We start from the raw sequence: 14,146 nt of genomic DNA on the forward strand, positions 1-14,146 counted from the left end.
GATTTTTTTTGGGGGGGGTCATGATTACACAAGAAATACTGAGGATATGGCATAGGTTTTCTTCCTTTCCACTCCTGCTTCCAGTTACATGTATTTCTGTATGTAGTATTAGTATATTACTATATAAGTGAAGCTTGTTATGCCATAATTAACCATCCATTCTGTGTAACTCTTCCAAGCCAGCACAAGGACATTTAGTGAGAAAGCTGTTGTGTTTATTACTGTTATTGTCCTCTATTTTAGTTTGCATTTGAATCTTACTAATCTTCAGGTCCTTATAAGTAAAACCTTCTCTTTCCCCACCCCATCACAAAGCATTTTCCCCTCTTAACAGCTTTCCTGTTTGGCTGACAGGATCTGATATAATAATTGATGTTCAACTGTACTATACCTACTTTAACAATGATGTAATGAAATCATCTGTCCTTTAGCTCAGTTTTCACAACTTCCTCCAACATTATTTACTAAAAATCACTTAGTTGGTAGAGTGTAGCTTTGGGGAAATCATCAAAGCTGTCTTCGGATATCACAGTAAAGTATACTAACAGTTGCAATAACTTTCTCTTCAGCCTTTTTGATGCTGTATATTCACTGATCAAAAACAGAATCCACAGATTGCCAGTTATTGACCCAGTGAGCGGAAATGCACTTTATATACTTACCCATAAAAGAATCCTCAAGTTTCTCCAGCTTTTTGTAAGTAAAATAATAAATTCCTATTACTGCTTGATGTTGGAACAGACAAAGTTCACTGTTACATTAGTAAAGTCTTTATAAACAACTGTATTGATATGATCCATTCCCTTTGAATACTCTACACTTACACTGGTACAGAAATAATAGGTATGTTCCCATTGTCTCTCTTCATGCAGTTGGTAGCAGGCCTTTACTCTGCACTACAGTGATAAAAGTGTTTCCATCCATAATAACTATGCAGGAAGTATTTTAATTGGACTTGTGCAATCAAGCAGTCTCAGAAAAGACTCTTAAATAATCCAGTCACTTTTGCAGGTGACACTTCATCACCCGGTTTGCATGTGTGAGAGGAAAATCAAAGCTTCTGCTTTCACTGCAGACTAAAGCACCGTTTCCTGTTACGTACAAACTTGGAACCTTAGTTTATTCTAACAAGATCCTGGATTCTTTTATCCTACTGGAGTTTGAATAAGGAACAGTTCTTTAAGTTTTTATTTTAGTGAAAAGTGCAAGCTTCCACTCATTTCTTGTTCATAGAGGAGGAGAGGGTGCAAATCCAAGGCTTGGCTTGCCTCATTTGCAGTCATCTGGCCTAGTTCAGTCACTTGAAACTGTAGTTGATCTTCCTAGGTTTTTATAAAGTTTAGGAGTATAATGAGATTATAGTTGAAAATTATCAAATGACCACATGGATGGTTTTTGTTGTCTCACATTTCCTGTGGCAAAATTTCTCGTATTAAACATTATTTAAAAAAATAATAATTCTCGTATTGGGATGGGTCGTGCAAATAGCGTTTACAGGGTATTCAGATGGCAGCTACTTTATAGTGTTTACTGCCAAGAAACCTTCATGGTAAAAATCTATGCAAACTTTGCATTCTCATAATAGGGCTCACCACTGAGTTCAGAGACAGGATTGGAGCCAAACTGGGGCGCTGAGAAAGGAAAGAGGTATTGACATGCTCAGAGGAACTCTGAGGTTTGCAGAAGCAGAACATTTTGAAAAACAAACCACAAAACAGCCCAGTGAGGACTGAGCATGCTCAATAAGCACAGAATATTGATTGATTGTTGGAAAATAGAAATGTAGAATGGACAGGGTCATGATTGGCTGGCTGAAAACCTGTCCAGGAGCATTCCTACTAAGAGGCGAGGATACACTGCAACATTCTTGGAGGTTCCACTTGTCTGTAATTGGTACAATAAAAAGATATGCTAGTAAAACTCCTTAGACATGCTATCCCTTTCATAACTCTCCTGCAAAATTCAGTGTGCTAAATGTCACAGCTGCAGAAACATGTCCAAATGATGCCTGGGTTATACGACACTCAGAAGTTCTAGCATGCAACCTTATATAAGGCATTAATAATTGCATTGTGAAGCTTGGACAAGGAAGCAGCAAGCTTTGAATGATAACTGTGCAGTTTCATTCATAAGCTACATCTTTAAAACACCAAGGACACTTGTGCCACTGCAATCCATGCTGCAATTATAAAAGCTGCGAACGTGTTACTGTATATTGGATATTTATTGTGTTTTCCCAGTTCAGGGCATCCCTATATGGGCAAGAAATGTGGGACAGAATGCCAGAATAGAGTTCAGCTTCAAAGACAGTATTAGCTTCATTCTAACACATTTGACTTTGCCCACTAATCTTAAGCTTACTAGGCTACTAAAATATGTTACCAGTTGAAAGACATGATAAGGAAATTCCTTGCGTGCTAATTTTTTAAACTGTGTGAGCTGTGTAGCTTAAAAATGGTAAAATATGCCTGTCAAACAAGTAGTATTTTACTTCTTCTAGGTGTCAGAAATGCCAAAGCCTGCCTTTATGAAGCAAAATCTGGATGAACTTGGGATAGGAACATATGACAACATCGCCTTTATACACCCAGACACTCCGATCATTAAAGCATTGAATATATTTGTAGATAGAAGGATATCAGCACTACCTGTTGTGGATGAGTCAGGTTTGTATTCAGTAAAATGGCTATCGTTCAGAAGGAAATAGTTTATTTTGCCATTGGTTATCTGTTGTAAGTGCTAAATTATCTGAGCCGCCTTATTAAATGGGAAAAAATAAAAGGAGAAAAAAGCTTCTTTATCACCCTTTGATCAATCTTTTATTCATAACATCTCTGTCATCTCACTTGAATTAATTACGTTTCTAGGAGACTGTAATAGAACAAAATGGTTCCATTCTGTTTTGGTTATCTTGTTTTTCATTATCATTTAAAGCTAAAAGCACATTTGCACATATCCCTTTTCCACTCTCATCAAACCCTATAGGATCTAGAACAAAATATATTTTTGCTTCTCTTTTCAGTTGTGTGTTTTCACTTCAATAAAATTACTCCTGATTTGCACCTCTATTTTTATTATACCTCTGGAGTAATTTTATTTTCCTTCCATTCCAATATAATGTACAGAAAAGTGCAGATGGATTGTGCTTTTGCATTTCTTGAGTAAGGAAGGCGAAATTTCCCATTAATTATTTTCTGTGCTGAAATCATTGAAGCTAAAAATTAGCTGTTTCCTAAAATATGTTCACCTTTTTATATGGATTCTTCCTGCACTATAACTTGTTGAGTCAAAAGTAAGCATGTACAGAATCACAGGCCTAGTGTGTGTCATATACACATTATGGAAGTAAACCCCATGACCTCTGAATAAACAAGCATGGGACCAAGCTGTAAATCTGTTAATACAACTTCTAGGCGTATTTACATCCTTCTTGAAGAAGTGTGCATGCACACAAAAGCTTATACCCAGAACAAACTTAGTTGGTTTCTAAGGTGCTACTGAACAATTTTTTAATTTGTATAGAGCAGTCTTTGTGCTGGTGAGGGACTGGTGGGAGTTGTACTCTTAAAACATTTGTACCAGGTTGACAGAGGCTAATATAGAGTATTGTATTTGGTTTTATAGCTTAATTACCAACATAAAGTTTGTTTTATCTTCTGTTTTTAGGAAAAGTTGTAGATATTTATTCCAAATTTGATGTAATAGTAAGTATTTACATGTTTTATATCTTTTAAAATATATTTTATATCTCTCACTTTTGCCCAGAGTCTTTTCCTAGAGTAGAATGGTCCTTTTTGCTCTTCAGTTCCTTATATTTCTATGTTAGTCTCTAACTTCAATTATTCCTATGATGGTTTCCATGAGTGCTTCTAGAGGGGTGGGGAGGTAAATTTCCTTGGAGAGGAGAGAGCAGCTGGCAACCAACAAAAGACTGCAGTCTGTTACTCGGTGCAAACCTAATGGTGCCCCATCTCCTAATCAAGATTGGGATATCATAGGTTAGCATGCTCCTATATTCTCCCCTCTTCTGTGAGCACCCACCACTCAATTTGAGTTCTGTAGCCATCTATGATAAGTGTTAGAGTCTAAACCACTGAGCCTAGAGCTTGCCGATCAAAAGGTCGGTGGTTTGAATCCCCGCGACGGGGTGAGGACCCGTTGCTCGGTCCCAGCTCCTGCCAACCTAGTAGTTTGAAAGCATGTCAAAGTGCAAGTAGATAAATAGGTACCGCTCCAGCGGGAAGGTAAACGGCGTTTCTGTGCGCTGCTCTGGTTTCGCCAGAAGCGGCTTAGTCATTCTGGCCACATGACCCGGAAACTGTCTGCAGACAAACGTCGGCTCCCTCAGCCAGTAAAGCGAGATGAGCGCCACAACTCCAGAGTCGTTTACAACTCCAGAGTCGTTTGCGACTGGACTTAACTGTCAGAGGTCCTTTACCTTTTTATGATTAGTATTATGGGTTTACACACTAATTTGCACTAATCCACAGTTTGCAACCATGATTAAAGTGGAAATCTGGTGCAAACTGAAAGGAAATAGGACTACCCATTTGAGACAGGAAGGAGAGGAGTGCAAGCTCACTGGGTTTTCCTGATATCCTGAACTTGGTTTGGAGATCAGGAAACATTAATCTGCAAAGAGCCAATCATGTTTAGCAGAGGCACTATAGTCCTCCTAACTGGCATGCAAGCTTGGTCATAATGTTATATGTTTGTGCATCCTAACATTGCACATATTTATTTGGATTGTACTCTTGGCGTATCTGGAGGACTGGGTTTTTGGTCCATTTCTGAAGTGATCTTAGTAGCATCACATTCCTGATATACGGGGATAATACATTGGGTGTTTTGTTTTGTTTTTAAAAAAGAGTCTTATGTAATCACTTTTTTTCAGAATCTTGCTGCTGAAAAAACTTATAATAACTTAGATATCACAGTGACACAAGCCCTACAACACCGCTCTCAGTATTTTGAAGGTGTTGTGAAATGCAGTAAGCTGGAAACACTGGAGACCATCGTGGATCGGATAGTTAAAGCTGAGGTGAGAATTCTTGGACCACAACACATTTCTGAGTAGTGTTGCTAACCAGAATTCCAGCTAACACAATTTCAAAGAAGGACTCGGATGATGTCTGCATAAGACTCCTTCAAAGGTGTGCTAGAATGTGCATTTAAACTTATATTCTATAATCCTACATAAAGCACAACAGCTCTGTACTTCATGGATTCTTTATTCTAACTTTTAAAGACTTCTATTTCTTACACTTTCTTTAAAATAAAAAAGTAATTGAGCATGATGAACTACTACAACCTTGGAGACTTCGGGTTTTGGCAAGCAGTGTGACCAAGCCCTGATTTTTGTGGCGATTGTGATGGCTACCTATGAAAACATGTGGCATTGTTGATGGACTGAAGTCTAAAGGTCTTTTGCTGAAATGAAGAGGTGGGAGATCTAAAGTTGCTCTAACCTAAGGTTTATAGATGATAAACTTAGCTGGACTGTTGGTGGTTATGTGAGAACTGTGACTTCTGCCATATTTTTTAAAACTTGATGAATATTAGTTTGCAAAGGCACATCACAGAAATGTGGATTCTGCTAGTGCACCCTTTAATCAGTATTTATGTGACAACTAGTATACGTTGGTTGAAAGGGGAAAAGAAATGCAAACTCATTGAAATGTTCTTGTAAATTTAATACAAAGCACATGGTCTGGATAAGGGTGTAACGAATAGTTACGCTTTGCTTTCTAAATACCGCACGTTTTGAATTCTGCAGTAATACCAGGGACAGGACAGTTCTTCTGGGATAGTGCTGCCTTTTAGCTACTGGCATGATCACCTTGCAAGCAGCAGGCTAGGAAGTAGCTTCTCCCCTAGGATGGGACAGGATAAATGTTATGAGGCATATGGGAAACTTTCCCATACAGCCATCACCATTGTAATGGAACATATACTCTTCCTTCACTGACAAAGCCAACCAAGCCATACTATGCTTTCTCGTTTTCCCCTCTCCCTGCCCAATGCCCTAATTTCAGACCATAATTTGAAAAAGTGAAATGCAAAATATTCTGAGTTATATTTTTCATATGGGATAAAATCAGTTATGACAGCTGATGAGGTGCACACCTGATCTCTGACAAAGCAAGAACAGGTAGCAATGGAAACTTTCCAACATAAACTAAGATAGGTGTGTGCTTTAAAATCAATGGTATATCAATTTTATTTTATATATTTCTAAACACAGACATAGCCGATTTTACAATATCTTTTCGGAAAGATGCCATGTAATTATTTCACAACATACATAGATACCAGAAATCTGAATTAGATTAGAGGATGGGTGGAGGGTTTTTTAAAGGTAATTGGTTATTACTGTTGCGTCTTGGCAGAGAAGTGTTTGTACTGTCACTTTATTAATCGATAGCCTTTGAGTAATGAAGCTGTTGAACTTGAGAAAGATGGCCAAGTGACTGACCATGTGATAGTCCATACTTAATAGTCATATTAAACCCATCCATCATAATAACCCTGTCTAAAGTATCGCCAACGTAAGAGGAACATATATAAAAATAGAATTTCCCCCCTTTTCTATTTCTTTCCTGTGTTCCCCATTTGTATCAGGTGGGTATGACTGTTCAAATACAAGAGAAGAGGAGCTCTAAGTTACCTGGCCGGTATGTAGTTCACCTCTGTCCTAAACTGTTGAAGTACCTTGACTTGAACTTTGCTATGTCTATTTCTTTGACAAAGGCCTCTCTTGCTCTTTGTTTCTTGTATTTCTGAGTTACTTTTAGCCAACATTTTGATGGAAGTTTAAAGTGGTTACAAAATTGGAAAATGGTTGAGAGCAATCATAAAACATCAAATGTTTAGTAGAGCCGAGGTCATCTGTTGAGAGTCTGGTCGTTCTTTAAATGCTTTGTGGGAACTGATCATCTCACTATTTTGCATCTTAATCATTTGGGCATCTTTCCCAACAACAACTGCTGTCTTACTCAAATGTCTTCGTGGCAAAGCTACAAGTACTCCATGATAAGTGTGCGTATTTAAAAACAGCTGAACAAAACTTTTGTCAGATTATAATGTGAAAACATTGTAGACCTACTCTAGAAAAGCGTGTCAGATAAGGTTGTGGACTTTGCCCTCTCAAACGGCTGTTCACATACCCCATATATGAGATGCCAACTGTGGCATACTCCGTGTGGGTTTGTGGCACTGCTGTTGGCATGTTCCCCAGTTCAATTAACTAGATGCAAACTCACAAACAGAGGGCTGCTGGCACTGTCTACTCATCAATGCTTGACTGGTTGTACATTTGCCCAAAGAGGTGGCTGTGCAGTATAGCAAACTGCTTTTGAAACTCAGGAGATGTGATATGTGGGGAGGGTATGTTGTTTAAAAGTCCTACTGGGCAAACACAAACTATAATATGCACCTAAAATAGCGGTGCATAAATTTTAAAGACACACCATTAAGCTGACGTTGTAAATTAGGCTATTCTAATTATAAATATGATTTAACTATGTATGGAACCAGTAACATTACACTTCACTTTTATAATAAAAATAGACTTGTTAGTTTTAGTCTGTTCCTTGTTAGATTATGTGGCAGTGTTTGGTATCTATTTTTAACAAGAACTTTCCACTTGAATGTATTCATAATGAGTAGGAATAATTTTTGTTGAACTTTATATTCTGTTCTGACAATGAGGAAAATGCAATCTGCACTCTCAGATTTCTTCTGTCTGTTGACGGACAGTTCTTTACTGTTAAATAACACCTTGCTAGCATTTCAACAATTAGCCTTTCATAGCTGTGAAAAGTGAAATGTATTCTGCTACTGTGCAGCATGTCCCTGTTCAATTATAGAACAGCTGGGCCTCCAGTTATTCATGTACAAGCCCACAGAAAAGATGTGAATGCAAACGCACAGTGCTAACAGGGAAATTGGGACTGCTTTTTAATGACACACTGGTGTAAAACTAAATGGTCTGATCCAGGCTTCACCTAGCGGCATTGGAAAATGGAACCAGTTCATGTTTTCTCTTTGTATCTCACTGTAAATTTGATTTGAATGTGTTGTGCCCTCCTGGGTCTCTGGAGCTGAACAAAAAATTGTTCTGGAAAGTCTCTATATTAATTCATTGAGGGGGAGCTGAGTGTCCTTCTAAATAACTTGATTCATCTGGCTATTATTAACATGAATGTGGAGTGCACTGCTTATTGACAAATACAGTAATCTCTTAATATGCTTTTGTTTCATGTTTGCAGGTGCATCGATTGGTGGTAGTGAATGAAGCAGATAGTATTGTTGGTATCATCTCCCTCTCGGACATCCTACAAGCTCTGGTGCTCTCACCAGCTGGTATGTAGGCAGCATTTATGTATTGAGTTCTTCTGTAACATACAAAGTATCGTACAATAACTTTATGCTCACAACAACTCTTGAAAGTTGAGACTGATTCTGATTTGCTCAAGGCCAAGTGGGCTTCATGACTGAGCCAGTTGTCTCTTGTATTCACACCAAATGTCACAATGATAACCTTATCTTAAAACCAGCACATCTTTTAGTTAGCACCCCTATAATGTGAATTTCTCCATTATGTGGAGAACTGGATTAATACTTCTAGTTATCAGTTAGTCGGACAGATTGACCCTTGTGCATGTTGGAGCATTGGTATGCACAGTAATCTCTCCCTTGCACAAAAATGTAATAGACTGAACTTGCACTTAGTGCACTGGGCTGCCTCTGATATAAGTGAGCAAAGAATTGTATACAGGCCACAACTGCTATGAATGCATTTGGGTGTCAGCTGAACTTTGCATCTGGACCATATTGTCCTCTAGCTAAAAAGTTTAAAATAACAAAAAGTACAGTGTATATTAGAGCTTAAAAGTAAAGTTTATACATTGTATATTATGAATAGTCCAAACTTCCATAAAAATAAAAGGTTTGGCAGAATGCATAATGGCTTTGAAAATTTCACTGGGTGCAGGGGTAGAAAGATCAAATTTTGCCAGGCACAAAAATGTTATGTGTTGAATGCTGGGCAAATGCAATCTCTCCCATGATATGAGAATGTAGACCATGGGTAGGCAAACTAAGGCCCGGGGGCCAGATCCAGCCCAATCGCCTTCTAAATCTGGCCCGCGGACAGTACAGGAATCAGCGTGTTTTTACATGAGTAGAATGTGTCCTTTTATTTAAAATGCATCTCTGGGTTATTTGTGGGGCAAAGGAATTAATTTCCCCCTCCCCTTCAAAATATAGGCCGTCCCCCACAAGGTCTGAGGGACAGTGGACCGGCCCCCTGCTGAAAACATTTGCTGACCCCTGGTGTACACATTTTCTCATATATGTCTTTCCGTTAACAGGTGCCAAACAAAAGGAAAGTGAAACTGAATGATTGCTGTGAACGTATAAACCTTTGTAGAAGAACTTGATTGAAGTTACTGGGTCATCTTTGCCTCAAGAACACTGGCAGCACTAGAGAAGAGAGAAATGGGGATGAGTATGTGTGTATTGGGACTGAGTGTTGGGTAACTAGTCTATTACTTCCCAGTGACTGTCACACACAAAAAGCAGCATGACAAAAAGCTTATGTATTAAATACAGGCTTGCATTTCAAAATGTTTGCTGAAAGACTTCACATGATGTCCTTCATCTAAAATGCACTGTATCCTGAAAACAAACATATTTTGTATTTGATAGAAGTCACTGCTCAGCAACAGATCTCTGACATAAGGCAAGTGTATGGCATATTCATATCATAGTGCCTTATGTCAAAAAGCCAACAATATGTCATCGCTGTTGCCCATCACAATAAGAGGAAGTATTGTGTGAAACGAGACACTGTATTTGAATGTTCAAGTTGCTAAACCTAAAACCAAATCAGTTTCAGTTATCATTAGATTTGTCATAAAAGCTGTAATTTGAATATCAGTAGATTACCTTAAGACTTTAATGACAGTTTTGTGTGTTTATAAATGTTGCATTCTGAAGAGATGGTAAAACAAGACTGATCTAAAACCAGCTTTATTTATTTTTATTTTCTTGCAATTTTTTACACATCTTTGGTGGATAGCTAAAACTTCACCATATTCATTAATAAAACATTGATTGTTATATAAGAAGATCTCTCGTTACTAAAAACAGTGGTGCAAACCATGTGGCATTTAGATGGGTTGTACACAAGAGGCACAGAAATCAGGGGTTTGTCAAATGTATCACCACTAGACACCTCATATTTCCACAGAAAAGAAGCTATGAAAAAGTAATCAACAAAGGAAGGTGAATGTTGATTGCATATAAACTTGCAGAAAAGTAACAGCATCATGCTGGTAGTCTGTAAAGATTGGAATGAAAACCAGGGTGTGAGAATAATTCCAAAAGTCCTACTGTGTAATTTTAGTAACAAAAAAATCCTAGGTGTCCAGAAGATGGCAGAATCCACTTAACAATACACCCATAAATCTCCATATGCAGTACAACCACGTGTTCTGGCATATTCCATTTTTAGGGCGATTCAGATTAATTCCCTTCAGAAGGCAAACTGATTATTTGTGTAAACTATAAACATATATTTGTTGTCCAAAATGTAGTTGTTTTTAAGGATGTGATCTTCTCTTTTTAATATGCTTATTTTAAAAAAAAATCAGAAAACAGGCAGTTCTTTTCCCTTTTGAGAAATTAAAGAAAGATATCTGTGGAAGACTCTGGAGTTGAATAGCTTCTTTCCAGGGAAGGTCCTGTCCCTTAAGCATCCATTTGTCCCCTGTACATGGTGTGGATATGTTGGCTGTATACTAGCAGAATGTATCTCTGCGACAAGACTTCCCATCCCTACTGTTCAGACATCATTGCCAAAGTGCCTATGTTCAGTGCAATGTCCTGATTTTGGGGTGGGGTGTTCTAATAAAATACAGAGCGCTAGCCTCCCAAGCGCTTTAGAGTGTACTTGATCATTAATTAACCGTTTCTTCTTTACAGGTTCTGCCCATTTTATAATTGTTTAAAATTATTATATTCCACCTTTCTGCCTTGCCAATGCCTGACAGAAAGCAAAAATTAGTACAGTCAAATAAAAAAAGATTAAGGGCAGTGATAAAAGCTGTGGGCTCTGTTCACTCCTCCAACCTTTCAGTGTTTCTGCTGAGGCTGTTCCAACTGTGTCACTTGAAAAGTTTCATGATAACCATTAGTTAACTTCGCTGGGGAAGGTTTGTTCCTTTTATTGTCTATTTCCTCCCATAGCAAATAGCTCTCTTTAACTATTACATAATGAAAGGAAGCCAGTAATTAAATCTTCATACACACCACACACAAATGGAACAGGCTTCAGGGGCAATTCATAAGTAATCCACACACCCAGTTGTGCTGCATAGGTAGCAATAGGTAAAGGTACCCCTGCCCGTACGGGCCAGTCTTGCCAGACTCTAGGGTTGTGCGCTCATCTCACTCTATAGGCCGGGAGCCAGCGCTGTCCGGAGACACTTCCGGGTCACGTGGCCAGCGTGGCAAGCTGCATCTGGCGAGCCAGCGCAGCACACGGAACGCCGTTTACCTTCCCGCTGGTAAGCGGTCCCTATTTATCTACTTGCACCCGGGGTGCTTTCGAACTTCTAGGTTGGCAGGCGCTGGGACCGAACGACGGGAGCGCACCCCGCCGCAGGGATTCGAACCGCCGACCATGCGATCGGCAAGTCCTAGGCGCTGAGGTTTTACCCACATGCATAGGTAGCAATAAAAAGCACTAAACCTGGAATAAGGCATCTACTAACGTTGCAAGAAACCTTTGCTGAATGGAACTTCCTTGTGAATAAACATTACAGAAGATTTGGCCATGGAGAAGAACGCTTGTGGAGTATATAGTGCTGTATTGCGCCACTGTGGGAGGTAGTGGAAGACTGAAGTGCCTGGCGTGCTCTCATCCATGGGGTCACGGAGAGTCGGACACGGCTAAACAACAACAACATTGCGCCATGTAGAAACACACTGTTAATTTCACATCCAGATGCTTATGAAAAAGCAGTGTGAAAGGGTCTTATTTAGGAAGCAACAAAATAAAGACACCCCTCCCCCCCAAAGAAAATATTTGTTGTGTCTGTGGACATTCAGAATGTGACGCAAGACAGGTCCCAGTTTTCTTCTGCATCATTTACATTTCAAATAGGTGATACGTATGATACAAAAAACAAGAGGAACTGATCGTGCTTACAATCCAGAATACCCTGTTCCTTTTATCTACACTCCAAACCATTCCTGTTGAAGGAACTCCTGACCCCTCCAACAATACATGATGGTTTGTGCAAATTTCATCGTCTACGTCTGAAGGGTGTCAGTACAGCATTGAGGTCTCTCATGAAAGGTGAACAATTATCCAGAGATTTCAGATGGGATAAGATTTTGTCAGCTGCAGCCAGAGTTAACATGGCTGAGAAGGACAATGTACTTTTTCCATCATTGGTACTGACTTCTATCCTGCTTGTATCCTCTTCAGAATGTGTGCTTTAAACAGGTTAAACATTAAAATTAAATACGTAAGCGAAATACGTGTATGAAACAACGACTTGGAGCAATTATTAGTAAATGCTATTGGATAAGAAAACTACATCCCATGTTGGCCAAAGCATCTTTAAATTAAATAACACTTTATAAGCTGAGAGATACATTGTATAAACTAATAGTATACTCTTTCTTCAAGTGTGAATCCTTATGCAGCCAAAATGGCACAAGGAACTAGGGAAGTATCAGCAAGCTAGGGAGAACTCAAAGGTTTGCAGAAGCAGAAAAATAGGAGGGGTTATGGAATAATATTATCTGAGAGGAGTGAATGGCTAGAACACAAAATATTATTTTATTTGTAGAAGTACTTTTCGTTAAAAAATGGCAAAGTTTACAAAGGAAATCAACAAACACAATTAATAGATGGGCAGGGTACAAGTAAATTATTTATCATCATCATCAGAGCTATTTCTCTAGAAAAAGAGGTGCCAGAACTCACCATGAAATCCACCCTAGTTCTCTTATAATGGCAATGGCAGCCATCTGAGAGGTGCTGGTACTGAATTACGGCAAGGTCCTGTCTGAAATAAAAGCTCTGATTTTTTAAAATTATTATTACAGTATATAGAACAGAAAATATCAAAATCCATGAAATGGGATTCCCTTCACTCAAGATGCACATAAATTCTACTGAAACATCTGTAAAACTACCAGCATACATTCACCAATATATGCAAGCATGCTCTCAACAATTACTTGTCCCAACAATCTCCAGAGTACATATACAAAGACTCTACTATAACACTGTCAGCCTTCTCGGGTAACTCTTATTCAATCTTTTCTATGGGAAACCCAAACTTCGCTGCACCATCTGAGATGAACCTAATCCTCACTACCCAGAAGGAGAAGTTTTTAAAAACTATTCATTGCATTTATAACCCAGTGGTTCTCAAACTTTTTTCTCTATGCTATATGTCAGGGAACTGACATCGGAGCTAGAGGCGGAGGGAAGGCTCTCAAATGATGCTGGAGAAGAGCCCAGCAGGGAGAGAGGCAGCTCAACAGATGGGGAAGCAAATCAGCGCAACACCAGGAATAAAGGGGGGCAGATGGGGGAAGCGGCGAGAGGGCTCCAGGACTCTTCACCGGATACCAGCGGGAGAGCACGGGTCCTCCGCTACCCACGCTCTCCCTGCGCAGAAGACTTCCGCGCAGGGAGAGTAGGAGGAGACTTGGCGTCAAACAACTTTTATGTTGGAAAAGGTTTAAGAAACGCCCACTGACGGATTCTGCTAGCGACTGAGGCAGCCACAAAGTGAAGGGCTGTCCAGACAGAAAGGTTTAACTAGGCAACATAGCCAGGAGAGGTGGCAACTTACGCACGAGCAACCCATACTCATTACACTATACTTTCAAAATAAACACTTGCTCATGTTGCACTGATTTTTTTATTATTGATAAATACATCTGAAAACAAAAAAGGACTCACAGCAATGTTCTACAAATAAAAAATATTTTGATAATACAGACGGTAACCATTTTGCTTGGGGGTTCCATTCCTGGCCCTCGGGTGGGTCAGGATATTGTGCATAAGCCCATTACTCCCTCATTCTGACCTCCAAAAGGACCCACTCGTCAGCAG

General features: G+C 39.2%; 1 protein-coding gene across 1 annotated transcript in view; it reads left to right on the top strand.

The window, feature by feature from the left end:
* PRKAG2 (protein kinase AMP-activated non-catalytic subunit gamma 2) overlaps positions 1-10,032 on the top strand; it is a 205,445-nt gene extending 195,413 nt beyond the window's left edge. The window contains exons 11-16 of the mRNA XM_081163991.1: positions 570-696; positions 2,501-2,666; positions 3,667-3,704; positions 4,895-5,041; positions 8,271-8,364; positions 9,375-10,032. Coding sequence (XP_081020117.1) covers positions 570-696; positions 2,501-2,666; positions 3,667-3,704; positions 4,895-5,041; positions 8,271-8,364; positions 9,375-9,406 — 604 coding nt within the window. The 3' untranslated portion in view covers positions 9,407-10,032. The remainder of the gene's footprint in view (positions 1-569; positions 697-2,500; positions 2,667-3,666; positions 3,705-4,894; positions 5,042-8,270; positions 8,365-9,374) is intronic.
* The last annotated feature ends 4,114 nt before the right edge of the window (positions 10,033-14,146 follow it).

This window comes from Podarcis bocagei (assembly GCF_964188305.1).
Source record: "Podarcis bocagei genome assembly, chromosome: 12".
Lineage (NCBI taxonomy): Eukaryota > Metazoa > Chordata > Lepidosauria > Squamata > Lacertidae > Podarcis > Podarcis bocagei.